Source organism: Chrysochloris asiatica, unplaced genomic scaffold (genome assembly GCF_000296735.1).
Source record: "Chrysochloris asiatica unplaced genomic scaffold, ChrAsi1.0 scaffold00062, whole genome shotgun sequence".
Classification (NCBI taxonomy): domain Eukaryota; kingdom Metazoa; phylum Chordata; class Mammalia; order Afrosoricida; family Chrysochloridae; genus Chrysochloris; species Chrysochloris asiatica.
This window is the reverse complement of record NW_006408580.1, coordinates 15,379,616-15,404,479: the sequence shown is the minus strand read 5'-3', so window position 1 is coordinate 15,404,479 and position 24,864 is coordinate 15,379,616. Positions and strand designations below refer to the sequence as shown.

Below are 24,864 nucleotides of genomic sequence, written 5' to 3'. Positions count from 1 at the left end.
GGGAAAAACCACCTGTCCTAAATAGAGAAAGGGCCTTTGTCCCTAGTTATGACAGGAAAGTAGTGGACTAAATCACCAAGGTTTCTGATGCTCATTTGTTGTTCATTTGTTTGCGAGGGTGGCGGGGTGGTGGAGGGAGGCAGAACTGCCCCACGGCTGATTATAATGTCATAAATAGGATGTGTGTGCATACCATGGAATCCATACTCTGGCCTCTTCTGGAGGGAGTTTGACACCACACTGCCATTTTTGCTCCATGTTTTGCAAGGTCACTGGCAGGTGGACTTTTTGAGGAGTAGGAGAAGTCTTTTTCCATTTTTGTTTTTGTTTGCCATTGGAGACTGTCATTTAGTTCCTTTGAAGTGCTAGAGGCTGTACTGGGCACTGGGCACTGGGCACTGGGCACAAATTTCACTTTATTCCTCCATCACCACCACCAGTGAAGATGTAGATCATATTTTCCATTGTGTGATGGAGACTTGCAGGTTAATGGGTTGTTCAAGCACACCGGCTGCTCCTCAGAAGCCTTATACAGGGTTGCTAAGTGTTAGAACCGACTCGACGGCACATAACAACAACAAAAGCCATGACTATTTTGTCTGCAATGTTTTCATTTGGGAAGAAAAACTATAGTCCCTGTCACCTCTATTTGGACTCATGGTGTCACACTGTAGGATCAGCACTGGACTGCGAACCCACAAGGTCAACAGTTCAAACCCACCTGCCACTCCCTCAGAAGCCCTATACAGAGTCTCTATGGGTCGTAATCGACTTGACGGCACTTAACAACAACAACTTCTGTTTAGTACAAGCTCAAGCTCTTCCCAATAGCTTTTTGACCAAGGCCTTCTGAAACTGAAGTGGCTGCTCTTTGGAAGTGTCTAGATACAGTGGATTTCCCAGAGTCCAGAGAGGCGCTGCTCTGGCTAATGAGAGTGGAAGTCACGTACTTTGAACAATCTAGAATTTCACAATCCTCATTTAATGGCATTAATCTCAAAACAACTGCAAATAACTATTTCCCCTTTCTAGAGGTCCAGAGAGACTGTCTTTCTCTTAAGAATTAGTCCTTTACAAGGTTAGGACACACACCTCGGAGGACTTCTGACAGTAATTTCAAATGTCCTTTCTCCCCCCTGTCTCCTGGCCATGACTTTCCTGCACGACTTTCTAGTGCAGCATAGGCCTGGTGTGAGACTCTCTAGAGAGCGGAGGGTGTGTCTGATTGCATTGTCTAATTTGAGACAGCGTTGAAAGAGAAGCTGAATACAGTACATGGGGTAGTCTACCCACAATGACATGTTTGCTATGTGACTGGCTGGGCTTTAAGGGGTTTTTTAGGGCATTTTCAAATTTAGAGAGAAATTGACATTTAAAACTAGCATTCCCTTCTTTTAATATATGTGCCACTAACTGAGAAAAATAATTTATGGGTTAATGTGCATACGTATACTTTACAAGCCATGTATACTATACAGGTAAGTAATATAGCCATGTATATAACCTGTTATCCAATTCTACAGCAGAATTCGGAGTCCTGGTGTGGTGTTGTAGGGTAACCATGGGATTGCTAACCACAAGGTCAGCACTTCAAATCCACCAGTTGCTTCTAGGAAACCCTATACAGGGTCTCTATGAGTTGGAACTGACTCAACTGCACTTAATAACAACAACATCATCTTTTAAGGGCCATTGGAAACATTCAGAACCACTGTATTTTATTCTGAGATGGGAAGTCTGGTGTAATCGTAGTGTCTTGTTCTTTAAGCAATCTATTTGCTTTCCCTCTATCTGCCTTTGAAAGTCACAAAAATGGAAACCACTAATGTCCTATAAGGACTCTTGGTGTGGCGCTGTAGGATCGGCCCTGGACTGTGAACCACAAGGTCGGCAGTTTAAACCCACCAGTTGCTCCTCGGAAACCCTGTACAGCGTTGCTATGAGTTGGAACCAACTCGATGGCACCTAACAGCAACCACGACAATGTCTCGTAAACCTGTTGCCATCGAGTGCATTCTGATTCCTAGTGACCCTATAGGACAAGGTAGAAGTGCTGCTTAGGGTTTATGACACTGTAAATCTTTACTGGAGCAGACAGCCTCATCTTTCTCCTGCAGTTAGCAGCCCAATATCTAACCCACAGCACCACCGGGACTCATAATGTCTAACAAGTACCATATTATTCGACATGAATGTGTAAAATAGTCCTGAACTTTGGCTCAGACATGTACAAAGTCCACTTGGAAAATCTAGGATGCATGAGATGAGCAGGAAGCACTAAGGAGCATTAGGTGCTTGCAGTCCTGTTTAGTACTCTAACGGATTTGCTTTTTTAAAAGGCAGCAAACTCCACATAGTATCCAGAACAAGAGTGGTCAGCTGCCCCACTGGATGATGCTATGAGGTGTTGCATTCAGAAATGACTACCATACTGCAGAGGAATGTCCTCCGGTACATATTCTGGCCTTTCAGCCAGGATGTGAAGAATACAATTTCAAACTCAGAGCTTTTGAAGCTGTTTCATAAAAGATGAGATTGAGAAAACCACAGGGGTTTACCCAAATCAAGAAAAGCAGCAAGTGCGCAGCCTGGCTGTGTTCACACATATGAAAAGCCAGAGTATAGATGAAGGGTTGGGCTGGTTCCGTGGGTCTCTTAGAAACAGAACCAGCACCAGAGTGTCAAAGTTGCAAGTAGAAAGAGACTCCTCACCACGAAAGAAGAAATCTTCCCAATAATTGCAGTGATTTTAAAAAAGAAAGGGTGGCAGAGGGTGGGGGAGTGGGTGGAGTCATTGGGACACACAGACGCCCATCATGCAGAAGTAGTGCAGAAAGGCCCCCAAGACAGGGTAGAGCAATATCCTGTGACCTCGAGTTCCTCCTAGCTCAAAGATGGTAGTGGTCAAAAGAGTGGACTTTTTAGTTGTTGTGAAAGGCCTTCCTGGTATTTCAGGGTTGAACCTGACAGTACAACGCCAGTCGCTTGAACTCTCTTCAATATGTGCACCCCAAAATGCTACATGTATATTAGACAGACCCACCCCTATACTTGAGCTCATGTGGGTAAATCTGGAGAAAATATTTGCTACGCTTTCTCTGGGAAGTGTGACTCTTTGTCTGATTCCTCCTGACAAGGTTTAAACTAACCTGAAGAAGTGCAGCTCCTAATGCTGACACATCTGACTGTGTCCTTCTCCACTTGATTTTCAGTATGCCATGTTTTTGTCGCTGGTGTTCCTGGCTGAGCTCGTAGCTGGCATTTCAGGGTTTGTGTTTCGTCATGAGGTAAGTGTACAGAAATTGGTCTAAGAACTCAATCAAAGGGTCTTTGGAAGGAGAGTTTTTGAAATGTGGAAATACGGTGCATATTTGCTCTCTGGTTTCTCCAGTGCTATTGCTCGTTTCCAGCGTTAATGTAGTATGAGCTGAAATGCCAATAAAAATGCTCAATGCAGGAATTTCAGCAAACTTGAAGCCTTAGTTACTGATCCTCATTTCTATTTTTCTATCTAACTATTGCATAAAATGATTCTCCAACCAGGTTTGAAGCAGCAACCTTCAATGTGGGTCAAACACTCCTTTTTAAAGAGCTGCTTTAGCAGTGCACATGTACTAGAGGGCTTCAAAAACTTTGTGGCAAGACAGAATTAAAAGATAATGGAATTTTTCACAAACTTTCTGAAGCTCTTTCACGTAGCAATGTAACCAAAGATTTCTGATACTCCAAAGCGAAGCCAAACAAATTTTCATGCTGCCTTGTACATCCCAGGAGCTCTGGTAGCATAGTGGTTATGAATCGGGCTGCTAATCACACGGTCAACAGTTCAAAACTACCAGCTGTTCCGTGGGAGAAAGATCCCAGAGCTACTCACCCAAGCAAGATGTGTATCTGTTTTTTGTATCTCCTAAACAGCAGTGAAACCATAAACAGATACACATATGTTTATGGTGGTGGTGGTGGTTATGTGCGTGGAGTCGGTTCCGACTCATGGCCACCCTGTATAGGGTTTCCGAGGCTATAAATCTTTATGGGAGCAGAAAGCCTCATCTTTTTCCTGTGGAACCACTGATAGTTTCGAACTGCTGACTTTGAGGTTAGCAGCCCAATCCATAACCACTACGTTACTAGAGCTCCTTCACATATGTTTATAAAAGGGGGAAACATTGCCAGAGAAAGTTAGAAGCACACTAAAGGAGCATGTTACTGTGGCTCTTGAAAGCCTGGCATCAGCTCTTCGCAGGCTCTGCTATTGTGCTTGGCCAGCTTCAATTCCCAGTGAGTTTGCCTTGTATGCTTTCCCCCTATTGCCTTGGCTTTTCCTTTTACTGGGTAACAACAAAACTTACTCTAGGACCCACTTCATATTGATGCCACACACAGAGTTAGATCCTTTGTACTTATCCACAGGTGAGGTCATAGCCTCCACAGCCCTGTAGGTGCTCCCAGTGCAGCTTGGTTTGCTCCCAACTGAGCCGTTACTCACACTCCTCCTCCGTGCTCCTGGAACTATCCTCCACAAAGGAGCCTTTCTCTTAATGGCTTCTGAGATCGAAGATGTGGAAATGTACATCTACCTAAACTCTTTTCATCTGAAACACTTAGGGATGGGGGTTGTATGGCCACTTTCTGAGGATCTGTAGTGCTCTTGAGTTCAGCTAAACTGTCAAGACAGTAGGTCACACTTAGCACTGAAGGATATAGTAAAGGAAGCATGGTCTGCCTGCAGGGCAGTTGAAGCAAGCTGGCTTCTTCAGCAAGAGTCCTCACCGTGGTCCAGGGCCTATTCCATGTACACCTGAGACAACTCAGGTGCAAGGGAATGCGACCAAGCAGGTGGCTGTAGTGGGCATTTTGGCTTAGAAGCTTCATGTAACTAGTGTCCCTCCCCTATACTAACTGTCACATGAGCAGAGCTTCTAGTATCCCAGAAAGGAACATGCCTACTTATGAAAGTCACCATATTTAGCCCAAGTAATTATTTTTATTTGTAGCCCTCCCAGTCCAGAAGCATTTCATCCGTTGGGGGTCAGTTTTACCAAATGCAGTGTTGCCTGGTAACACACCTGGCATTCCACCTTTATCAGGTTTCCAGGGGAACAGAGCTTGAAAGTTAACCCAAGGTCAGATGCCTTTATAAAGAAGGAGAAAAGATTTTGTTAACCCTTTATTAACATAAAAAGTTCTTGTTCTTCAGCCTCCTTTTTGGCCTCAATAAAGATGAGTGAAATTTGATTTTGTCTAACTCCTGTATGATAGAATAGAGATACTTTTCTGGTGAAAGCATCAGGTTTTCAAACCCTGCAATGGCCTGTCCATTATCATTCTTCTGAGTAAGGAGAGAGTTATAGAAAGATAGGCATTAATCAAGCCAAAGAAATATCTAGAAAACTCAGGCCCGAGTTTGGCAACTCAGCATCACAGCTCTTGCAGAAATCAACTAACCACTTCAGTGGGCAATTTAACAAGTGAGATTTTAAATGGGAATAATTTTTTTTTTTTTCAATTTAATTCTTGAGCTTGTAAACCCCTTAGATATTTTTTAGCTATTTTGTCTGAGAAAATGGGGCACTCTCTCACTGACCGACGGTTGTTTCAAGACAATCAGAAGAGGCTATTGTGGTGTAGGCACTGGTATGAATCTGAGTCATTTGGGCTGCAGTGGACTGGAACCATATTCTTCCTTGTCTTCCATAGATCAAGGACACCTTCCTGAGGACTTACACAGATGCCATGCAGAATTACAATGGGAACGACGAACGAAGCCGGGCTGTGGATCATGTGCAGCGCAGCGTAAGTTCCAGGGTGGGAGACTGGGATGGAAATGGCCGGTGAGGTCTGGGCTTACCTCTGCTGTCTGCTGTGGTAATATTGGGTCAGTGGCATTTCCTTTTGATTCCTGTCCAGTTCCGTTTGTAAGGTTGACATCAGTGCTTGCCCAGGCTCCAGTTATCCATGTAATTAGGGTCCAGTGTGCCTTTCATGTGTCAGGATTGTGAGCATCCTGTAGAAAGTGAGTTTGCCCTTAGCATCTGAACGCATCAGGAAGAAGGTCTTCTTGTTGTTAATTGCCATTGAATCAACTCCGACCCATAACGACCCTGTATAGGATTCCCAAGGAGCAGCTGGTGAGCTTGAACTGCTGACCTTGCAGTTCAAATGGCTTTGCAGTCTGGCACATTACCCCACAGCGCCAACACCAGGACTCCCAGGAAGAAGGTAGGCAGTGAGTATATGAAAGCATAGCTTAGAGCTGCCTCCCAAAGCCTGGTTTTCTGGAAGTGGTACTTTAGGCCTCTGGTGACCTGTGTTCACTGGCTTATACAGTATAGTAGGGGCAGAGAGTGGACATAGCAGAGAGGAAGCTGAGGATCTGCCAGCTATGTGAGTGGCCTAAGCTGCCTGGTGCTTGTAGAAGATTTGAAGGCAATCAAAGAGATGTTTCTCACCTGGAGGCGCTCATGGTGGCAGGTGCTGGTGCTCATCAAGATCACCTGGGGAGTTCCTGGTGGCACACTTTTTTTTTTTCTTCCGAAGTAGTCATTTCATTTCTGTTTGGTTGGTAATTGATCATATGTCAAACTGATTGCGTTTCAAGTGTAGTAATAATCATTCCTGTATCCCTTTTACCCAGATTTACCACTTGATTATATTTTTGTCCCTTGTGATTTTATATTCCACATATCAGGGGTCAGGAAACTGTTTCTGTAAAGGATCAAAGAGCAAATATTTTAGGTTTTGAGTACCGTCTAATCTTTGTTATAATCACTCCAGTCTGGTGTTGTAGCAAGAAAACACAACATGTTGTTGTTAGGTGCTGCCAAGTCGGTTCCAATTCATAGCGACCCTGTATAGGGTTTCTGAGGCTGTAAATCTTTATGGAAGCAGAAAGCCTCCTCTTTCTCATTTGGAGTGCCTGGAGGGTTTGAACTGCTGATCTTGTGGTTAACAGTCCAGTGTTTATCCTACAGCACCACCAACGCTTCCCAAACAACAACAGACAGTGCATAAACAAACAGGTGTGGTTATATCGCAATAAAGCTTTATTTACAAAAACGGGCAGCAGCTAGGCTGCAGTTTGCCAACACCTGGTCTGCCTCTCCACGTGCATCTCTTTCTTTCTGAACTATTTGTTTACAGATCATAGCCATCCTGTGGGGAGCTTTCTAAAAGCACACTTGCCTTGCCTCCCCCACCAGCAATCCTGAGATAGTTGATCTAGGCAGCACCTAACTCACAGGTGCTGTCGATGCTTAGCCAAGGCTGAGAACCACAGTTTGCGGCTATGGTACGAAAGCCCACATGATACATCTAGAGCAGGGATGTGGAACGTCTGACCTACAGGCCGTATGTTGTTGTTGTTGTTGTTAAGTTCCAACTCATAGTGACCCTGTGTAGGGTTTCCAAGGAGAGGCTGGTGAACTTGAACCGCAGGCCTTGTGGTTCAAATGGACCTTGCAGTCTAGCTCATTAACCCACAGCGCCACCAGAGAAAGCATTTGGTCTGGCTCTGCCAAGGCAACCACAGTTCCAGCCATCCCACATTGTTGTTGTTGTTGTTATGTGCTGTGGAGTCAGTTCCGACCCATAGTGACCCTGTACAGGGTTTTCCAAGTCTGTAAGTCTTTACGGGAGCAGAAAGCCTCAGAAGAGCTGGTAGTTTCGAACTGCTGAACTTGCGCTACCAGAGCTACCAGAGCTCCTTAGAGCTCCTTTTGTTGTTGTTGTTAAGTGCCATCGAGTCGGTTCCGACCCATAGCGACCCTGTACAGGGTTTCTGAGGGTGTAAATCTTTACGGGAGTAGAAAGCCTCATCTTTCTCCCGCGGAGCGGCTGGTAGTTTCGAACTGCTGACCTTAAAGGTTCGCAGCCCGATTCGTAACCACTATGCTACCAGAGCTCCTTTTAGGAGTAAATTAATTACGGCCCGTGAATGATGTTATAAATTTTGGCAGAATAAAAGGTACCCCATCTGGAGTCCTGGTATGGTGCTGTAGGATAAGCCCTTGACCTCAAGATCTGTTTGAATCACAAGGTCAGCAGTTCAAACTCACCAGCCACTCCTTAGCTACCCTATATAAGGCAGCTATGAGTTGGAACCGACTTGACGGCACTTAACAACAACTACAAGAACAAAAACCCCTGATCTAGAACGAAATTCCTTCTCTGAGCTCAAATGGGCATCACAGTGAGTATAATTGTTAGTGGAAGGAGCTTCTATTCATCTTTACTCATTAAACCTGTGCATGTTGCCTTCTGGATTGGGCCTAGGTTTCTCCTTTTAAAATTGCTGGGCAATGAGTGCGGAGACCACAATGTCTTTGATCCGCCACTCTGATTCTTTCTCTTTTTCTGTTAATAGCTCAGCTGCTGTGGCGTTCAGAACTACACCAACTGGAGCACCAGCCCCTACTTCCTGGAGCATGGCATCCCCCCCAGTTGCTGCATGAACGAAACCGACTGCAATCCCCAGGATCTACACAATCTGACTGTGGCTGCCACCAAAGTTAACCAGAAGGTACCTAGCAGTCCTGATGAGATCTGGGCTGAGTGTTTGGATGAGGGCTTTCTTGTGTCTGTGAAAATTTGGACAAGTAGATTAGAAATGATAGCCTAAGAAGAAGTCAAGAGTCCTCCTTTGTGGTTCTTTATTACCTAGAGAGGCACTTGAGGCTGCCCACTTCTGAAAGAGGAGCTATGAGTCACTCAGCCTTGCATTTTTCTCCCTCAATAAGAATATACCAGGCTGCTAGGAAGATTTAGCAAGTGGTTCCTGTTCAGCCTGATGCTTATGCCAGACAGAGAATGTTGGCGTTCTTCTCTCTAGGTGTCTGTCTTCTGCTTAACATGCCTTCTAGATATGAAATGATTTGTCGCTGGATGCCAGTCTTTAGCCAAAAGAGAGGAGTGGAGTTGACAGACAGCATCTGCTTCTACCAGGAAATTAGCCTTGATTTTAGGGAGCTCTTTGCTATACGGAATGGAATAAGCACCAGAAAGTCAACTGTTCAATCCCACCAGCTGCTTTTCTGGAGAAACAGCCTACTGATCTGCTTTTGTGAACATTACAGCCTAGGAAACGTTATGGGGCAGGTCTACTCTGTCATATAGGGTTGTTCCGAGACCGAGTTGACTTGAAGGAACACAGCACCAAGTTTAACTCACTGTAAGCATCTTGGCTCCCAAAAATCTTGGAGAAAAAGATGGTTAAAAGAGATTTTAGAGTTAGTAGATAGTGGAAATGAAGGAGATGAAATTTGAGTAGGAAGAAAAGAGGAAAATCAATTCTGCGTTCCACTTTGCAGAAAACACAATGAAGACATGATACAACTGGTCTAAAGGCTGTTGACATTCTTAAACTTTGAGAGAAATGCTAGATATAAGCACTGTTAAAACAAAAATGGGGGAAAATGTATTGAGTTTAGTGTTAGTTATATAGGCATGGGGTAAGTGTTCTTATCTTACTGAGATAAAATCATGATGATGATGATGGTGAAGTTTGTCTTCTACGACACTGGCTTTTATGAGGGGGACTTCAGAAAGTTCATGGAAAACATGAAATGAAAAGGTAATGGAATTTTTTCATGGATTTCATCAATGCAGCAGGTCCTTGCCTTGTAAGGAAGATCTTTTGTTGGTATCTAAAAGCAAGCTTGAAGGCATATCCTATGGTGTACCTAAATCAATTTTCAGAAGGAAAGATAGAGTAGCGTTTTTTTGTTTGTTTCATTGCCAAACTATTAACTAACCTCACTCTTTGCCTCGCCTCTCCCGGGGCTCCTCAAATAGCCGGGAAAGGTGCTTAACATGTCTCTCAGTTCTCTTATGTTGTCCTGCCTTGAGAAAACTGAGTTTCATGAAACATCCTCATTTAATGTTCCTACGAACCCTGACACAAATTATTCCTCCTGTCTTATTCTCAGACATTGCATGGGAAAAAGTTGGGATATGAGGATAGGTTAGAGCTAGTAATAGTAAATGCCCATAAAGGTTAGTCCTCTACCTCTATTCTTCCTACTCCAAGAGGCCTTATCTACTGCCACATTCAACTTCAGTAGTTGGAATTCTATTATTAAGAAGAAATGGATCATCCCTACAGATCATTTGATGTCTTCAGTTCTATACTCTGATAGCTCAGAAAGATGACCCTTGGCTCTTACCTGGAAGCATGCATGAGAAATCTACCTTACACAGATAACTGAGAAGGGAGCAGGAGGGAGGAGAGAAGTGAACAGCTAAACATGATATTTATTGTTTGGTTTGGGGGGCAGGTATTATTTTGGTTTCACTAGCAAGATGATGGCTTATCTCAGGTTCAGTTGACTTGTTCAGGTTCAGTTCAGTTGAATTCAGGTTCAGTTGAATTGTTGCATTGTTTGAGCCCCTTAGGGTCCATAGGGATGGATCCCTTGAAATTTTGTGAGAGCAGAGCATTCTGGATGGCAGCTGCTGAGATACCTCTTCACAGAACCTGTCTGGGTTTCGCTGTCTCCTAGTATTGAGACCCACTTTGCAGATGTTTTCCATTAGCCACTATGTTGATTTAGACATGCTGAGAGGTTGAGCAAATTAACTGTTCTATTTCTGAACATTTTCTAGGATGCTCAGCAGGTCTCCATAAATGTATGTTGCACAATGCCAGACAATCAGACTTTCATTTTCAGAAATTAAAGGACAAGTTGTGTTAAGATAAGATCTCGATTTAGTGGAGAATTTAAGGTTGAGTGCAAATGTGGCCTGTGGTGTAGTGTTAGAGCAGTTCTTGCCGTCTGCATACCTATGCTGAGATCGGGAAATGGGCTTGTGGGTCTAGGTGGTAAATGACAGAGACAAATCGGGAGATGGAAAGCAGTGATTTCAACGTTAGCCTTTTATTGTTTAACCAACAACAACAATAAAGGCAAAATTATGTTCTCCTTCAAATTTTAAGTAATGGCAAAAATGTTGTAGGGGCAGGCTTTACAAGGGGGAAGGAGATTGAAACTCAAAATCAGCCCAAGGCCGATTCCTATGAAGCAGAATTTAGACATGCCTCCACCTTACAACCTTCTTTACCCTATTCTGACACAAACCATCCAATCTCATGGCACTTGCTTCACATCTGGGTTCAATAATCCATTGCAATGACTACACAAAACTCACAAAAAAACTCACGATTATGGAGACTATTAGGGATGTGAACAGGGTACATTAAAGATCAGAAACTACTCAGAAAGCACAGTTTTCCAGTCAGGGACACCTCTTCTCTGCCTTACTGCAGGCACACCTTGCTCTTGTCTTTGGCCTCTCAGCTATGTGACCCCCCTCGGCCTCTTCCCTGCTCAGGCAAGTGTTCTAAAACTCCTTTAGCTGGCCTGTACATATCCAAAGGGCATGTTGTCCTGCTCATAGTCACTCAGCTTGCCTTGGTCCATGGGCCTAGAAGCCCGCAGCTGCTCTGTCTCTCCATGCGGTCAATTGTTGCCGAATTTCCAGGTAGGAATCTCATGCTCCACGCATGCTCTTCTTTCTTGCTAGTCCTGGGATCGTCTGTTCTGCTTCTGAGATGGCTCCTTTTAAATCTACTGGGGTGGCAAAACTAACCAATCCCAGCATTAGAACCCTATACACACCCTATTTGCATGGTCCTACCTAAACATTGGAGTCCTGGTGTGGCGCTGTGGGCTAATGTGTCAGACTGCAAAGTCAGTGGCTCAAGCTCACCAGCTGCTCCTTGGAAACCCTATACAGGGCTGCTTTGGGTCAGAACCAACTTGATGGCACTTAACAACAACAACCCAATCATTTGGTGGGAATTAAGATTTTTGGATAGAAAAGCAATGCTAAATAAATCCAGGGTATCACAGTAATCCAATTACTGATATAATTCATTAATTTACTTATTTGAAAGAAAAAAAGAAAGCAACTGGAGTTGAGTGTGAGAGTCTTCATTTCCAGCACATTCTCCGGTGAGACTGATGATGCCCATCCAAGGACCACCCTTTGAAGATCAAGATTTAGGGAAAACCATTTTGCCAAAAAAGCACCAAAGCAAGCCAGGAAGTTACTTCAATTTTCTGTTTTCTTTCACTTGTTAAAGTGGGCTTATCAAAAAATAGTGTGACTGAAACTAATCTTCAATGTTGTATGGAATGGCAAGAGGCCCTAAATAGCTAAAGTAGTCTTGAAAGAGGAAGATTCCCATTTCCGGATTTTAAAACAACTACAGTAAGCAACTACAGTAATAGACCAGCGTGGCACTGGTGTAACAATAGACACATAGACCAATGGAATAGAATTGAGAGTCCAGAAGGAAGCCCACATAGCTATAATTAACTGATTCTTGACAAGGGTGCTAAATCCAATCAATGAGAGAAGAAGAATTTCTTCAATAAACGGTGCTGGAGAAATTGAATTTCCACATGCAGAAAAATGAAACCGGATGCCTGCCTCACGCGATATGCCAAAACGAACTCAAAGAGGATTAAGGATCTAAATATACAAACTAAACCCATAAAATTCTTAGAAGAAAAAGCAGGGGTAATACTGTTGGGCCTAGCTTTAGCAACAGATTATCTAATATAATAAACAAAAGCAAACACAGCAAAAGACAAAATAAATGGGACCTCATAAAAATTAAAAACATTTGTTCATCAAAAGACAAGAGAAAAGACAAGCTACCAACTAGGAGAATATTTTCAGAAACCGTATATCTAACAAGAATCTAATAACCAAAATAATATGCAAAACTTCAACAACTTAACAAGACAGATCTTAAAATAAGCCAAAGATTTGAATAGATATTTCACCAAAGAGGGCATTCTAAAGGCCACCGAACAAACACATGAGAAGATGCTCAGTGTCATTAGCTATCAGAAAAATGCAAATTAAAAAAAATTCACAATGGGATACAATTTTATTCCCACTAGAATGGCTGAGATTTAAAAACAAAACCAAACTCCAGAAAATAACAATACTGGCTCAGATATGGGGAAATTAGAACCCTTATCCATTACTGGTAGGAATGTAAAATGGTACAGCTGTTGTAAAAAAAAGTTTGGCCTTTTCTCAAAAAGCTAAAACTAGATCTAGCATATGACCCAGCAATTCCACTTCTAGGTATGCACCCAAAAGAGACTTGTCCACTAGTATTCATTGGAGCACGATTCACAATAGCCAAAAGGTAGAAACAACCTAAATTTAGCCTATCAACAGATGAATGGATAAGCAAAATATGGTACATACATACATATATACAATGGAATACTACGTAGCTAGTAGGAGCAATGAAGTCTTGAAACATGCTATAATATGCAAGGAGTTGGAAGGCATGCTGAGTGAAATAAGTCAACTACAAATGGACAAATATTGTATGAGCTTAATATAAAAAGACAAGGAAAGTAAATGTATAGAGACCAAAGTTTATTAGTGGTTACAGTCCTGGTGTGGTGCTGTCTGATAAGCACTGGACTGCTAACAAGGTCAGCGGTGTTGGAACCGACTCCACAGCACATAACAACAACAACCTTACCCTGTTTATTAAGTCAGTGTCTTAATTTTTCACAGACTGTATATATTCAGAATTCCTGGTGTGGTGTATAAGCACTGGACTGGTAACTGCAAGGTTAGCTCCTTGGAAACCCTATAGAGGGTTGCCATGTGTTGGAACTGACTCGATGGCACTTAACAACAATATATATATTCAAGTGATGCCTTTTTAGTACACTGATGATTTATTCAGGCCTCTGGATTGATTCAGCTTGGGGGCAGACACACATGAGGTCCTACTGGTTGGCCTACATTTTTATTATAAGTGATGCACAAAATTTGGTGTGTGAAGTGCTGTAGGATAATCACTGGAGTGTTTACTACAGTGTAAGCGGTTCAAAGCCACCAGCCGCTCCTCAGAAACCCTATCCTAGATTGGTCTGAGTCAGAACTGGCTCAGTGTCACTTAACAAGAACAGCACCTGGACTAGGTTGACAAATATAATTCAGGATTAACAATAGCAAATAAGCATGTATAACATATTGGAGTTGAACTTCAACCAAGATCATTCCTCTTTAAGAATGATCATTAATTCTTTATCAGTTTTAAACTAATATTGAAATTTGTGATACTTGTTGGTTTGAATCATGGATATTAGTGATTTTATATTACGTTAGAGGGAAATTCACCTTGTTTGGAATGAAATTACTGTCATCTGGAAACAGGAAGTGATGTGCAAATCACATAGCAAGTTTATGGAAAAGAAGATTCTGTTGTTGTGGTTAAGTGCCGTCAAGTCAGTTCCGACCCATAGCAACCCTGTTTAGGGTTTCCGAGGAGCAGCTGGTGAGCTTGAACCGCCGACCTTGCAGTGTAACGGCTTTGCAGTCTGACACATTAACCTGATTCTAGAACATAGTTTTTTCCTATTTAAGAAAATAACAAATCAATAGTCTTCCTAAAGAGAACTCTAGAACTCCATAAACTGCAGGAGTTCAAACACCTCCCTCCAGTCAGATAATATTTTTTAATCCAACATTTTGTCATTTATTTAAAAATTCTTATTACTTTCATGATATCTGTAGTGCTTTCCTCATATAGCCTGTAGCTTTCTTGCTAAATTTAATCCTACTCCATGAAATATGTCTCAGAGTTGCCTGGAAATAATCCAGCGGACAGATGGCATTGAAGATGTTTAGTAAAACTAGATTGGCCTTATGTAATTGTGATGTTAAGGGAAGGGACTCTTTTCGAGATTTTTCATTATTTTTGTGAAGTTTTAAAACAATGCTAATACGTTTCTAGGTCAATTGCAGTTGTATTTGCTGAATTTAGGTCGGGGTACATGAAGTTACCATGAGTTGGAATTAAGTCAACAGCAACTGGCGAGTGGGGGCATAAGGAGCTCTGGTAGCATAGTAGTTACTAGTTGGGCTGCTAACCTTAATGTCAGCAGTTCAAAAGATTTACAGCAGTTTGAAAGATGAGGCTTTCTGCTCCCATAAAGATTTACAGCATTGGAAACCCTCTACAGGGTCGCTAGGAGTTGAAACCAACTTGATGACACACAACCACCGTCAGCAACAGGGACATTGGTGGTTTCAGTGGTAGAATCAGAATCAGGTCCCACTTCCATGTGGGGGACCTGGGTTTGATTTCCCTCCCAGAGCACCTAGTGCTGAGCCACTACCCATCTGTCAGTGGTGGCTTGTGTGTTGCTATTGATGTTGAACAGGTCTCAAGGGGTGGGGGGGCTTCCAGACTGAGAGAGACTTGAAAGAAAAGCCTCATAATCTGCTGCTGATGTGGATCCCAGCAGTCTAATCTGGGTCATGGGGGTGACACAGGACCCGGCAGCATCTTGTTCTATTGTGCATGGGGTCACTAGGAGTTGGGTGCCAACTTAACAAGTGTTAACCACCAATAGCAACACGTGGGAGCTTTGTAAGTGAACACAGCTCAGTGTGGCCCAGGTACAACGTGTCTCAGAGCACTCTCTTGTTCCAGGGGTGTTATGACCTGGTGACCAGTTTCATGGAGACTAACATGGGAATCATCGCTGGAGTGGCTTTTGGAATTGCGTTCTCCCAGGTATCGTATGTGATTGTGCGTCGCCTTGTCTGTCCTTTTCCCCTGTCTCCTACTCTCCTTTCTTTGCCTAGTTTCCAGACTCTCGGCCTGCCTCCCTGGGCCTTGGGAAAGGCTGATAGATGGGGTCAGAGCACCGTGCTCATTAGTCCTCAGGTCATCCGTTTATTGATTTTCCTTTTTCCAACTTAAATGAAGTTTTGCCATCAAGAGAATATCGTTTGCAGTTCAACTAATGACTAGCTCTAGAAAAACAACTTGTTTCTTCTGTGGGTCAAATGTAGGTTAACTGAACAAAGTGCTGCTTAATTGGAGCATAAACAACTCAAAACATCAAATGGCTGATCTGGGTTTGAGGGAGGCTTTTTTTCCTGGTTGACCTGTCCCTTTCTTGTTGTCTCTTTGGCTCTTAGTTCCTGTGGACTATGCATGCAAGCTCTTAATTTTAAAGAAAGCCTAAATTCAACAACCTTCATTTTGTGGTCCTTATTTTAATCTTAGGGTTTGACTATTGTCTTTTTAAATCAAATTTGTATATTGAATTTTATTTCCCTTTATCTACACTCAGTCTTTAAAACAAAATGGGAGGGAAACATTCAAAGTGAATGAGCCACAATTCCTCTCGGATGGAACAAGTTTCTAATGTAGCCTATCTCTGCCAGGTAGTATACCCATGCTATCCCATAGACCTTTGATCTCCCAACCAAATGATGCACTACTGTGATATTATTGCTATGGTGGAAGGAGCAACATTTCTATTTAGTGACCAAATATAATCTTTATTTACCTTTAACTCAGATTTTTTTTTTTTCTTAGAGCAATGGATTGTTTTTGAAATAAAGTCGAATTAATGTTATCTCAGTAATATTCCCACTGCTCTGATTTCACTTCCCTAAATCTGGTATTGGCTATCTCAGACTCTAATTATTTATGTCTGCCCTCCATTTTCCCTGCATGTACACTTTCATTTTATTCGTTTTTGTTTTTAGATTTATTTAAATATGACATATACAGAAAGTACATAAATTGTATGTCCACAGCTGAATCAATGATCACAAAATGACCATAGTTAATTGAACATTAGCCTGATAGTTTGATTTTGCAACAGGCTTAGCCTTAGATAAGTAGAAAAGTTTTTCTTCCCCAGCAGACATAAAAACATGTGTGATGTTTTCATTTCACAAGAGCCTGTAGGCTTAGCCAGCGTGAGTGGATATTTCTTGTTGCCATTTCAAAATTCTCTTTTGCCTGTGCTTCCTTTGTAGCAGCTCATGAAGTGAATTAAACCCTGGGCATGCTAGTACACAGACAAGCCAGTGTAGTGTCACAAACATCGCCTATTAGCCAAATCTCCAGAGACATTTCCCAAGCAATCACTGCTGTGAACTGTATCCCAGTTGTGACAGTATTTCAGTAATAACACTTCCGGAGCAGCCCTGTGATGGCGGGGGAGGGGCGTTTTAGAAGATGAGGAGCCTCTGGACTGATGCAAATGTACAGGATGCACTTGACAATCTTGGAAATCTGTTAACATGTCTAGGTGTGCATCCAGTCATTAGCACTGAAAAGGCAGACTTTGTGTGTGTGTGTCATCTGAGAGGACTGTCCCCCTGAAGGAAAGAGTATTGCTGAAGTCTCCCTAATGACTGTCTTAGTGCCATACAAGAATGTGATGTTAAGGGAACGTACATAAGGAGAAGAGGACCTCAAAGAGCCTAGAGCCCATGGATGGAAACTTTTACCACCTGAGAATATTAGACAGAGGAGAAGAGAGGGAGGAAGGAGTTTTGGATTTTGAGGAGAGGATCCTATTTTCATTAATGAGGGAAATCAAGTCAAGTGGACCATTTGTCAAGTCCTGAAGGCTGCTTAATGCCTCTCCCCACTTCTCTCTCACACACCCTTGTGAAATAATTTATGTTCAGAGTAGTTTGTTCCCCAGTTGGTTATCTGGCCTGATGAACAGTAAACTACCTGAAGAAACCACTGACTTGGGGATTGTTGGGTTGATTGTGTTGCCCTCTGGGGCACTGTGAAAGGGAATTTGGCCCCAAGAGACCCCAAAACAAATTCTGTAGCATGCTTAGTTTTCAAGGTTTTGCATAGTTATTGGAATTGTTGTTGTTGTTAAGTGCCATCAAGTTGATTCCAACTCATAGTGACACTTTACAGGGTTTCTGAGGAGGAGCAGCTGGTGGGAACCAACCTTGTGGTTCATAGCCCAATACTTATCCTTACAGCACCACACTAGTTGTTAGGCTAAGAAAACACAATGAATGCCCAGTGGGCATCGGATAGCCAAGTACCCTTCACCCATGGGACCATGTAGGTCCAGTAGGAATGGGTGCTTTTTGGGCCCATTTCCTGAATGTTTCATGCAGCAAACCAGGTGGGGAGGTGAGAATTGTAATACTGAATCTGCACTAGTTGTTCAGTCTCAGGGAAGCCACTTACCGCTCCCTTTGTGGAAAAAAGCTCTATGGTCCCCATTTAGGACTATAACATACTATAACATGTTGGATTAATCCAGCAGACTCAGGCTCTCTAGAAGCTGAAGTTGACTTCCAGATGGCAGTGAATCCAGGCCTTCCCTGAGACAGTGGTGGCCACTGACCAGGTATCTGTTCAGGAAGAAACGGCCATATAGACCTGGTCAATGACCAGGAATCAAAGCTTTAATGATGGGCTAGACCATAATTCTAGAGCCCATCTCACCACAGAACTTGGCAAATGGTAGTTGATTTGATGACTTCATCGGTTTAGGCTCTGCAGAGGAGAAACCTTGATCTTCCTGTAATAAAGCAGGCCCTACTGAGTAGAGGCTAAAGCAGGTAGAAGAAGAGTACAGACTCCTCTCTTTTTTCCATCTCTGTGCTACTTTCCATGTCTGCTCTTCTGGCTTCCGTGCTATCATCTGTAGAATAAAACTGGCCTTGAACATCTGTTGTCTGAGAGATGAAAAGTGATGAAAATAACAGGAAAACTGAGCTGTGTCTAACCTATTAATAGACTGTACAAGAACTTTCACCTCTTAGCTAATTTAAAGCCCTTGAGTTCTGTTTCTGAATAGCAAGGCTTTGCCGAGCATTTCATACTTCTCTCCACAAACTCTGGTTGCTTTTGACCTCTCAAGAAAAAGTCCATTTGTCTGTAGTTGATGGGCAAGTCCTGCTGTCCTATTAATTTATAGGAAGGGCTTGAATTGTATTTGATGGGTACCACTTCTCTGTACCTATATCAGCTGCTCTTTCACTCAAGAGGGCTTGGTAGGGTGGGCAGCGCACACCATTTGGTTCCCATTTAACACAATTTCTTCAGTGACATTGGTTGTAATTTTTTAAAGATGTGTGAATGTCCTCATTCTGATTGTTCCTTCCCCAGTAATCTAGTTTCCCTGCCCCCATGTCTTCTTAGCTTGTGTTGACTAATAGGCCACATATCAATTATATATATTATATATATATTTATTTATTTTAGTCCAAGCACATTTTTTTCTGGTTTGATCACAATTTCTTTTCATCCGAGCGTTTGTTAGATGATCATTTAAAGAACACAGTGCTCATGGATGATGTCGATGAGCACTTTACTTGATATTGCTCAATTTGTGGTGCTGCCTCCTATCTTGACCTGACCTCCTGCTCTCTGTGTGTGTATGGAGAGAGAACCGTCCTCTGCTCCTCTGTCCAGTGGAAACAGACCCAGGGCTTTGCTAGACTTGCTACCTAGGCTGGATTAATTCTCATCACAGTATATTATAGCCCTAAATGGGGATCCTGGAGCTATTTCCAGAGGGGAGGGATAAAGTCCTTTTCTTGAGGTTAAACAATTCTGACTGCCCCTTCCCCCCTCTCTGGTCTGTTGCAGTCAATATTTAGGCATGGATCCTTCAAAGGTCACCCTGTTCCTGCCTCAGGTAGCACCTGATGAAACTCTTTTGTGCTTTATAGAAACGAGTTTGATTTAATGCGATTGGAAGGATAAGTGTATTTATCAAAAGCTCTTGTGTTTCCTCTCACTTCATGGACTCCCCCAGGGCCCACAGGCTGCTGGAATGAGTCATTACAGGCAGTAAGTCTTGTGGGGCCTTAAGGTGACTTGTTTACCTGTTCTGTGTAGAGGGCAGGGCAAAGCTTTATGGGAGATGGCAGAGAAAGGGAATGTTTTGTTTCCCAAGTCCCATCATTAATATAAAGTCTCTATAGGCAAAATGATGTCAGGTGCCTTCAAGTAGATTTTGGCTGACAGAATAGGAGTGTCCCATAGGAGTCCCGGTTTGAAGCTGTGGGATAATGCACTGGGCCACAAGGTCGATTTGCACTGCAAGGTCAGCAGTTCAAATTCACCAGTCACTCCTCTCAAACGCTATATGGGCTCACTATGAGTTGGAAATGATTCAAGGGCGCTGAACAACAACAAAATAGGGTTTCTTAGGGCAGGTCTTTCTCCCGCAAAGCCAGCCACTGTTGGGGTTCAAACTGCAGATGAGCGCTTCACCATTGCATTAGCAGGGCTCCTTTACAGGTACTGTAAGAATTTCCAGTTTTGCCCTGTTGCTTGTTAACTTTCTTGTTGAGAAAGTTACCTTTTACATCTTTGTTCCCTGACTTCTCTCTGGCCCTTAAGGATCAGGGCTTTAGCTGTCTCATCTTTTTCACTGCTGGCTTTGCTGGCCTTGCCCCACATTTCTGTCAGCCCCTTTCCTACCTCTTAGAAGTCAGGCTTTTTCCTAAGGATTTGCATTGCTCCCTCCAAGCCCCCCAGTAGGGCAGCTCACTCCTGTTAATAGAGTCTCTCAGCTATTAGAGTGGGGAGGGATTTCTCTAGAAGACTTGGAGAGTCAGCCTTTTGTATGAAGAGAGCCTTTCTCCTCTCTCTGGCACTAACTTCTTAGTTCTTAAAGCAGCAGGATTTCCCAGACATTTTCACAACAAGGCAAATAGTGGTAAAAAGAAAATGTCACTTTAAAAATTAGATTTAAAGGTAAGTAGCAAAGCCTTGTTGTTGTTGTTGTTGTTGTTAAGTGCACTTGAGTCAGTGCTGACTCATAGTGACCCTGTGTAGTTTCCGAGGAGCGGCTGGTGAGTTTGAACCACTGTCCTTGTGATTCACACCGACCTTGCAGTCCAGTGCTTTATCCCATAGCATCAGGACTCCAAATACAAAGCCTCAGTCAACATAATTTAAGTAATTTGATCTAAAATGCCCTGGAATGTGAGAGATTGTGTTACCAAGATGTGATTGATTTATGCCTTGTTATGAACCAACCCCCAACTCCCCCAAAAGTCTATTCTGTTAAAGATTCGAGGTCATAATAACAAATGGGCAGTACTTTGCAATCCGCATCAAAACGTTATTACTATATTATGTTACAGATGTTTCAGTGGATCTGAAAGTGCTTCTTTAATGTTTTTTATGCGCAGAAAGTCACACAATATACTGAGACAAACATTTGACTAACCAACATTAGATACTAACCAAACCTACCTTCTGACTTAATGTACAAATGTAACTTAAGGGCAGGCTTAGAATCAACTGGAGCTCATTCATAATCCAGGGACTGTCTATTTCATAAATCATAGGAAGAGTATATGATGGTTCTGGGGTCTCTATCCTAATTGGTTTCCAGCATAAGAGACAAGTTTTCCTCTTCTTGTCTCCCTCCTGGTTTTACAACAGAACTTTGTCGAAATATTTCAAGTATTGTAACCTTAATTGCACATCAGCAGTGTGCTTCTAAAGCTCTGCTCTGCAATCCCACAGAACATACCCTTGCTCTTTGAGATGCTTTCTGCATATACAGGTATGCATTGCTTAATGTCCATGTTCTGTGGGATTCCAGACCAGAGCTTTAGATCCCAGAAAAAGGAGAGTGTAGAAACTTGAAAAGTAAACCAAATGATGTCCACTGAAAACCATCACCTGAACAGCACAGTCCTGAGGCAGGAAAGAACCTGACTGGTTTGAGACAGAAGAATTAGATCTAGAGAACAAAAGTGTCTAAGGCCCATGGTGGGGTTGTGGTGAGGCAGCAGGCTATTCTTGGATAGTAGAAGAGTAGAGTGTGTAACCTCAAGCTCTGTGTGGGTTAGCTGGGAAGTTCCTTAACTTCCCTTAAACTTGCTTAATCTAGAAAATGGGGATCGTAGTATTGCACAGGGATGTGGTAAGGATTAAATAACAAGATATACCAGAATGTACTTGTACTTTTCATAATACTTGCTTTTTGACAGAAATCTGATTTTGAGACTGTTGAGTATGTTCCTGTGTCATTTTGGTCCTGACAAATGGTAGTAAAAAAGGGAACAAGCTATAAAGTCCAAAAGTCTTTGCACCAATGAGGGGATTTTAGTTTCTCTTCTGGCACAGTATTCTAGAGGTGACAGCCTTGGTTCCTTTGGCCAGAATATTAGTAGGAGATGGTGTGGGTTCAATAAAGTTGTTATTGTTCCTTACCAAAAACAAAAAAGGCTTTCTGCTCCCGTAAAAAGCTCTACAGCCTCGGAAACCCTGTACAGGATTGCTATGAGTCAGAACCGACTTCACGGCACATAACCACCACCACTGTGTGTGTGTGTGTGTGTGTGTGTGTGTGTGTATATATATATATATATATATATATATATGTTGTTAAGTGCCATCGAGTCAATTCTGACACATAACGACCCTATATAGGGTTAACGAGGAGCAGCAATGAGCTTGAACTGCCAACCTTGCAGTTCAAATGGCTTTCTAGTCTGACGCATTAACCCACAGCGCCACACCTGGACTCATATAATTCCTTTCATATGAGTCCATTTTAGTACTGCTGAAGTATCAAAAATTGGTGTCCAATGGCCGGGGTAAGCTAAAGCTGGAGCTCCATGGTCAGTTCCAGAGCCTCCAGTGACCCTACACCAATAGTTATATATCCTGACACATTCCACAGCTAAAATCAGCTCTTATCTTTTTCTCAAGTGCTTTTTCTCCATTCACTTACAGAAACCCAAACCCTTGGTGGTCAAACATTACTTCTAGGGGTCCAAGGAAGGCGTAGTTTAATGACTTGAGATTCTCACTTTCATTTGTCTTCTTGGCAACAGTTGATTGGCATGCTGCTGGCCTGCTGTCTGTCCCGGTTCATCACGGCCAACCAGTATGAGATGGTGTAAGAAGGTGAGTGGCAGTGGGACGGGCTTCACTTCTGGGTTCTCACTGTGAGGTCTGTTTTGTTACTAGTTGCCATTGAGTCAAGTCCAACTCCTAGCAGTCCATGTGTGCAGAGTAGAACTGCTCCATTTGGTGGTTTTCAGGGTTGGAACTTTTGGAAGCAGATTGCCAGGCCTGTCTTTCAGGACACCTCTGGGTGGGTTCAAACCACCATCTTTTGATTAGTCATTGAACCATCCAGGGACTTCTGTGAGATATGTCCCAAGCCAACTGCCATTGAGTCAATTCCGACTCATACCATAGGGTTTCTGAGGCCTGCTGTAAATCTTTATGGGAGCAGAAAAACCTTGTGGTTAGCAGTCTAGTCTTAGCCTACAGTGCCATGAGGGCTCCTTGTAAGATACACTGTTGTTGCTGTTTAGTGCCGTCCAGTTGGTTCTGACTCCTAGTGACTGTATAGGAGCCAAAGACTCCAAAGAGCGGCTGGTGGGTTTGAACTGCCGACTTTGCAGTTAGCAGTCCAGTGCTTCTCCTACGGCACCACACCAGGACTCCGTGCCGCCACTTAAGTAACAGATCTCGGTGCCAGATCTCTTGCCCACATGCCAGAATCTCATTTCTGTGGTGCTGGGTAGGAGGAGGTAGGACAACTGTTTTTGTGTATAATGTGTAAATGCTCTCTTTACCTTGTTACCTTAGTCTAAGTCTTTATTAGTGGTGAATCACTCACATGTTTTCATTTCTTTCTTAGTCTTTCAAGAACAACCGAATCAGAGACCTGTTTATAAAAGAACTGCAGGAACCTTTGAAAGACTTCCAAAGAATTTTAGAGCACAGTACATAAAACCCTTGCACCCGTACCCTCCTACTCCTACCCCCACCTTACCCCCAGTGTGTAACCAACTCCCACACAATCTCTGCTCCATCTGAATCATGTGTAGTGTTCCAGTTTGTAAAGCCCTGTTATGCCAGAGTAGAGCCAGGTCCCCCTTGCAGCTAGTCCTTAGAGATCCCACCTTCAACCCCCAAGGCTCTGTGCGTATCACCTCCTCCATCTGTACTTGGCCCAACTACAGCTCATCGTAGGTGACCGGTTATTATGCCATCACTGGCCCCACTGGGCCCTGCATGTAGTGTGGGAGGCTCCTGTTTTCCCTTCACCGTGATCAATAAATGCCACATACCTTTATGTAGATAAGCAGAGGATAAATATCTGTTCTTTTGACTTAATCTTGCTTGGTTTGGTTTTTCCCTTTACTAAGGCTCTTTCCTACCTTCTTCAAATTGCCCAGGTCATGGAAAGAATGTATTGGTTGTTGCCCATAAGGAGACGAAAGTGGGTGTCAGGCATGAAGGGTACTGTTGGTGAGCTTTAGGTGGCCTCCTTACTCATTACTGTCACATGCCTGGCTAGGTGTAGACAGTTCAGTGCCCCTTTGGCGCTCAGTTGAAACCCGTATAATCCTATTAAAGAGCTGTGCTGTTGCTTCTTGTGAAGGCAATAATATTTCCCCAGCAATTGCTATTGTATTACTTTATTTCTTCTTTCCGTACCTTTCCTGCGTTAACATTACAGACATGGAGGGCCTCGTCAAATCAAGTTAAATACGAGTGTGAGGGAGAAACAAAAGTCTAAATATTTTTTAAAGAACTTAAAAAGTAATGCCTCTGTCTAGCATGCCAACAAGAATGCATTGATATTGTGGACATTTGTGATATATGTATTAATAAATAGAGCCATTAAAAACTGCTGTGTTCTGATTTTGTTCTTTGCTAATTATGTACATAAAAAAAAAAAAAAAAAAAATGTCTCTTTCCAGTTTGTTCCAAAGGGGACTTGAGGCGGGCCACCTTACACACTCACACTCCACTCCTCACATGCTCTCACAACCACATCACCAAAATAGCATCAGCATGGTCAATATGTTGTTGTTGTTGTGAAGTGCCGACGAGTCAGTTCTGACCCATAGCAACACTGTATAGGGTTTCCAAGGAGCAGCTGATGAACTTGAACTGCCAACCTTGCAGTTCAAACGGCTTTGCAGTCTGGCGCATTAACCCACAGCACCACACCATGGGTCCATTTTTTGTTTGTTTGTTTTTCTCAGGTACAGAATATATTGTTGACTGCAGAAACAGAGCCTCCATCTTATTTCAGGCCT

At 42.8% G+C, this 24,864-nt stretch overlaps 1 protein-coding gene across 1 annotated transcript in view; it reads left to right on the top strand.

Moving 5' to 3' along the window:
- Positions 1–22,704, top strand: part of TSPAN7 (tetraspanin 7) — a 157,954-nt gene extending 135,250 nt beyond the window's left edge. The window contains exons 3-7 of the mRNA XM_006864277.1: positions 3,213–3,287; positions 5,698–5,793; positions 8,363–8,518; positions 15,476–15,559; positions 22,636–22,704. Of these exons, the coding sequence (XP_006864339.1) occupies positions 3,213–3,287; positions 5,698–5,793; positions 8,363–8,518; positions 15,476–15,559; positions 22,636–22,704 (480 nt within the window). The remainder of the gene's footprint in view (positions 1–3,212; positions 3,288–5,697; positions 5,794–8,362; positions 8,519–15,475; positions 15,560–22,635) is intronic.
- The last annotated feature ends 2,160 nt before the right edge of the window (positions 22,705–24,864 follow it).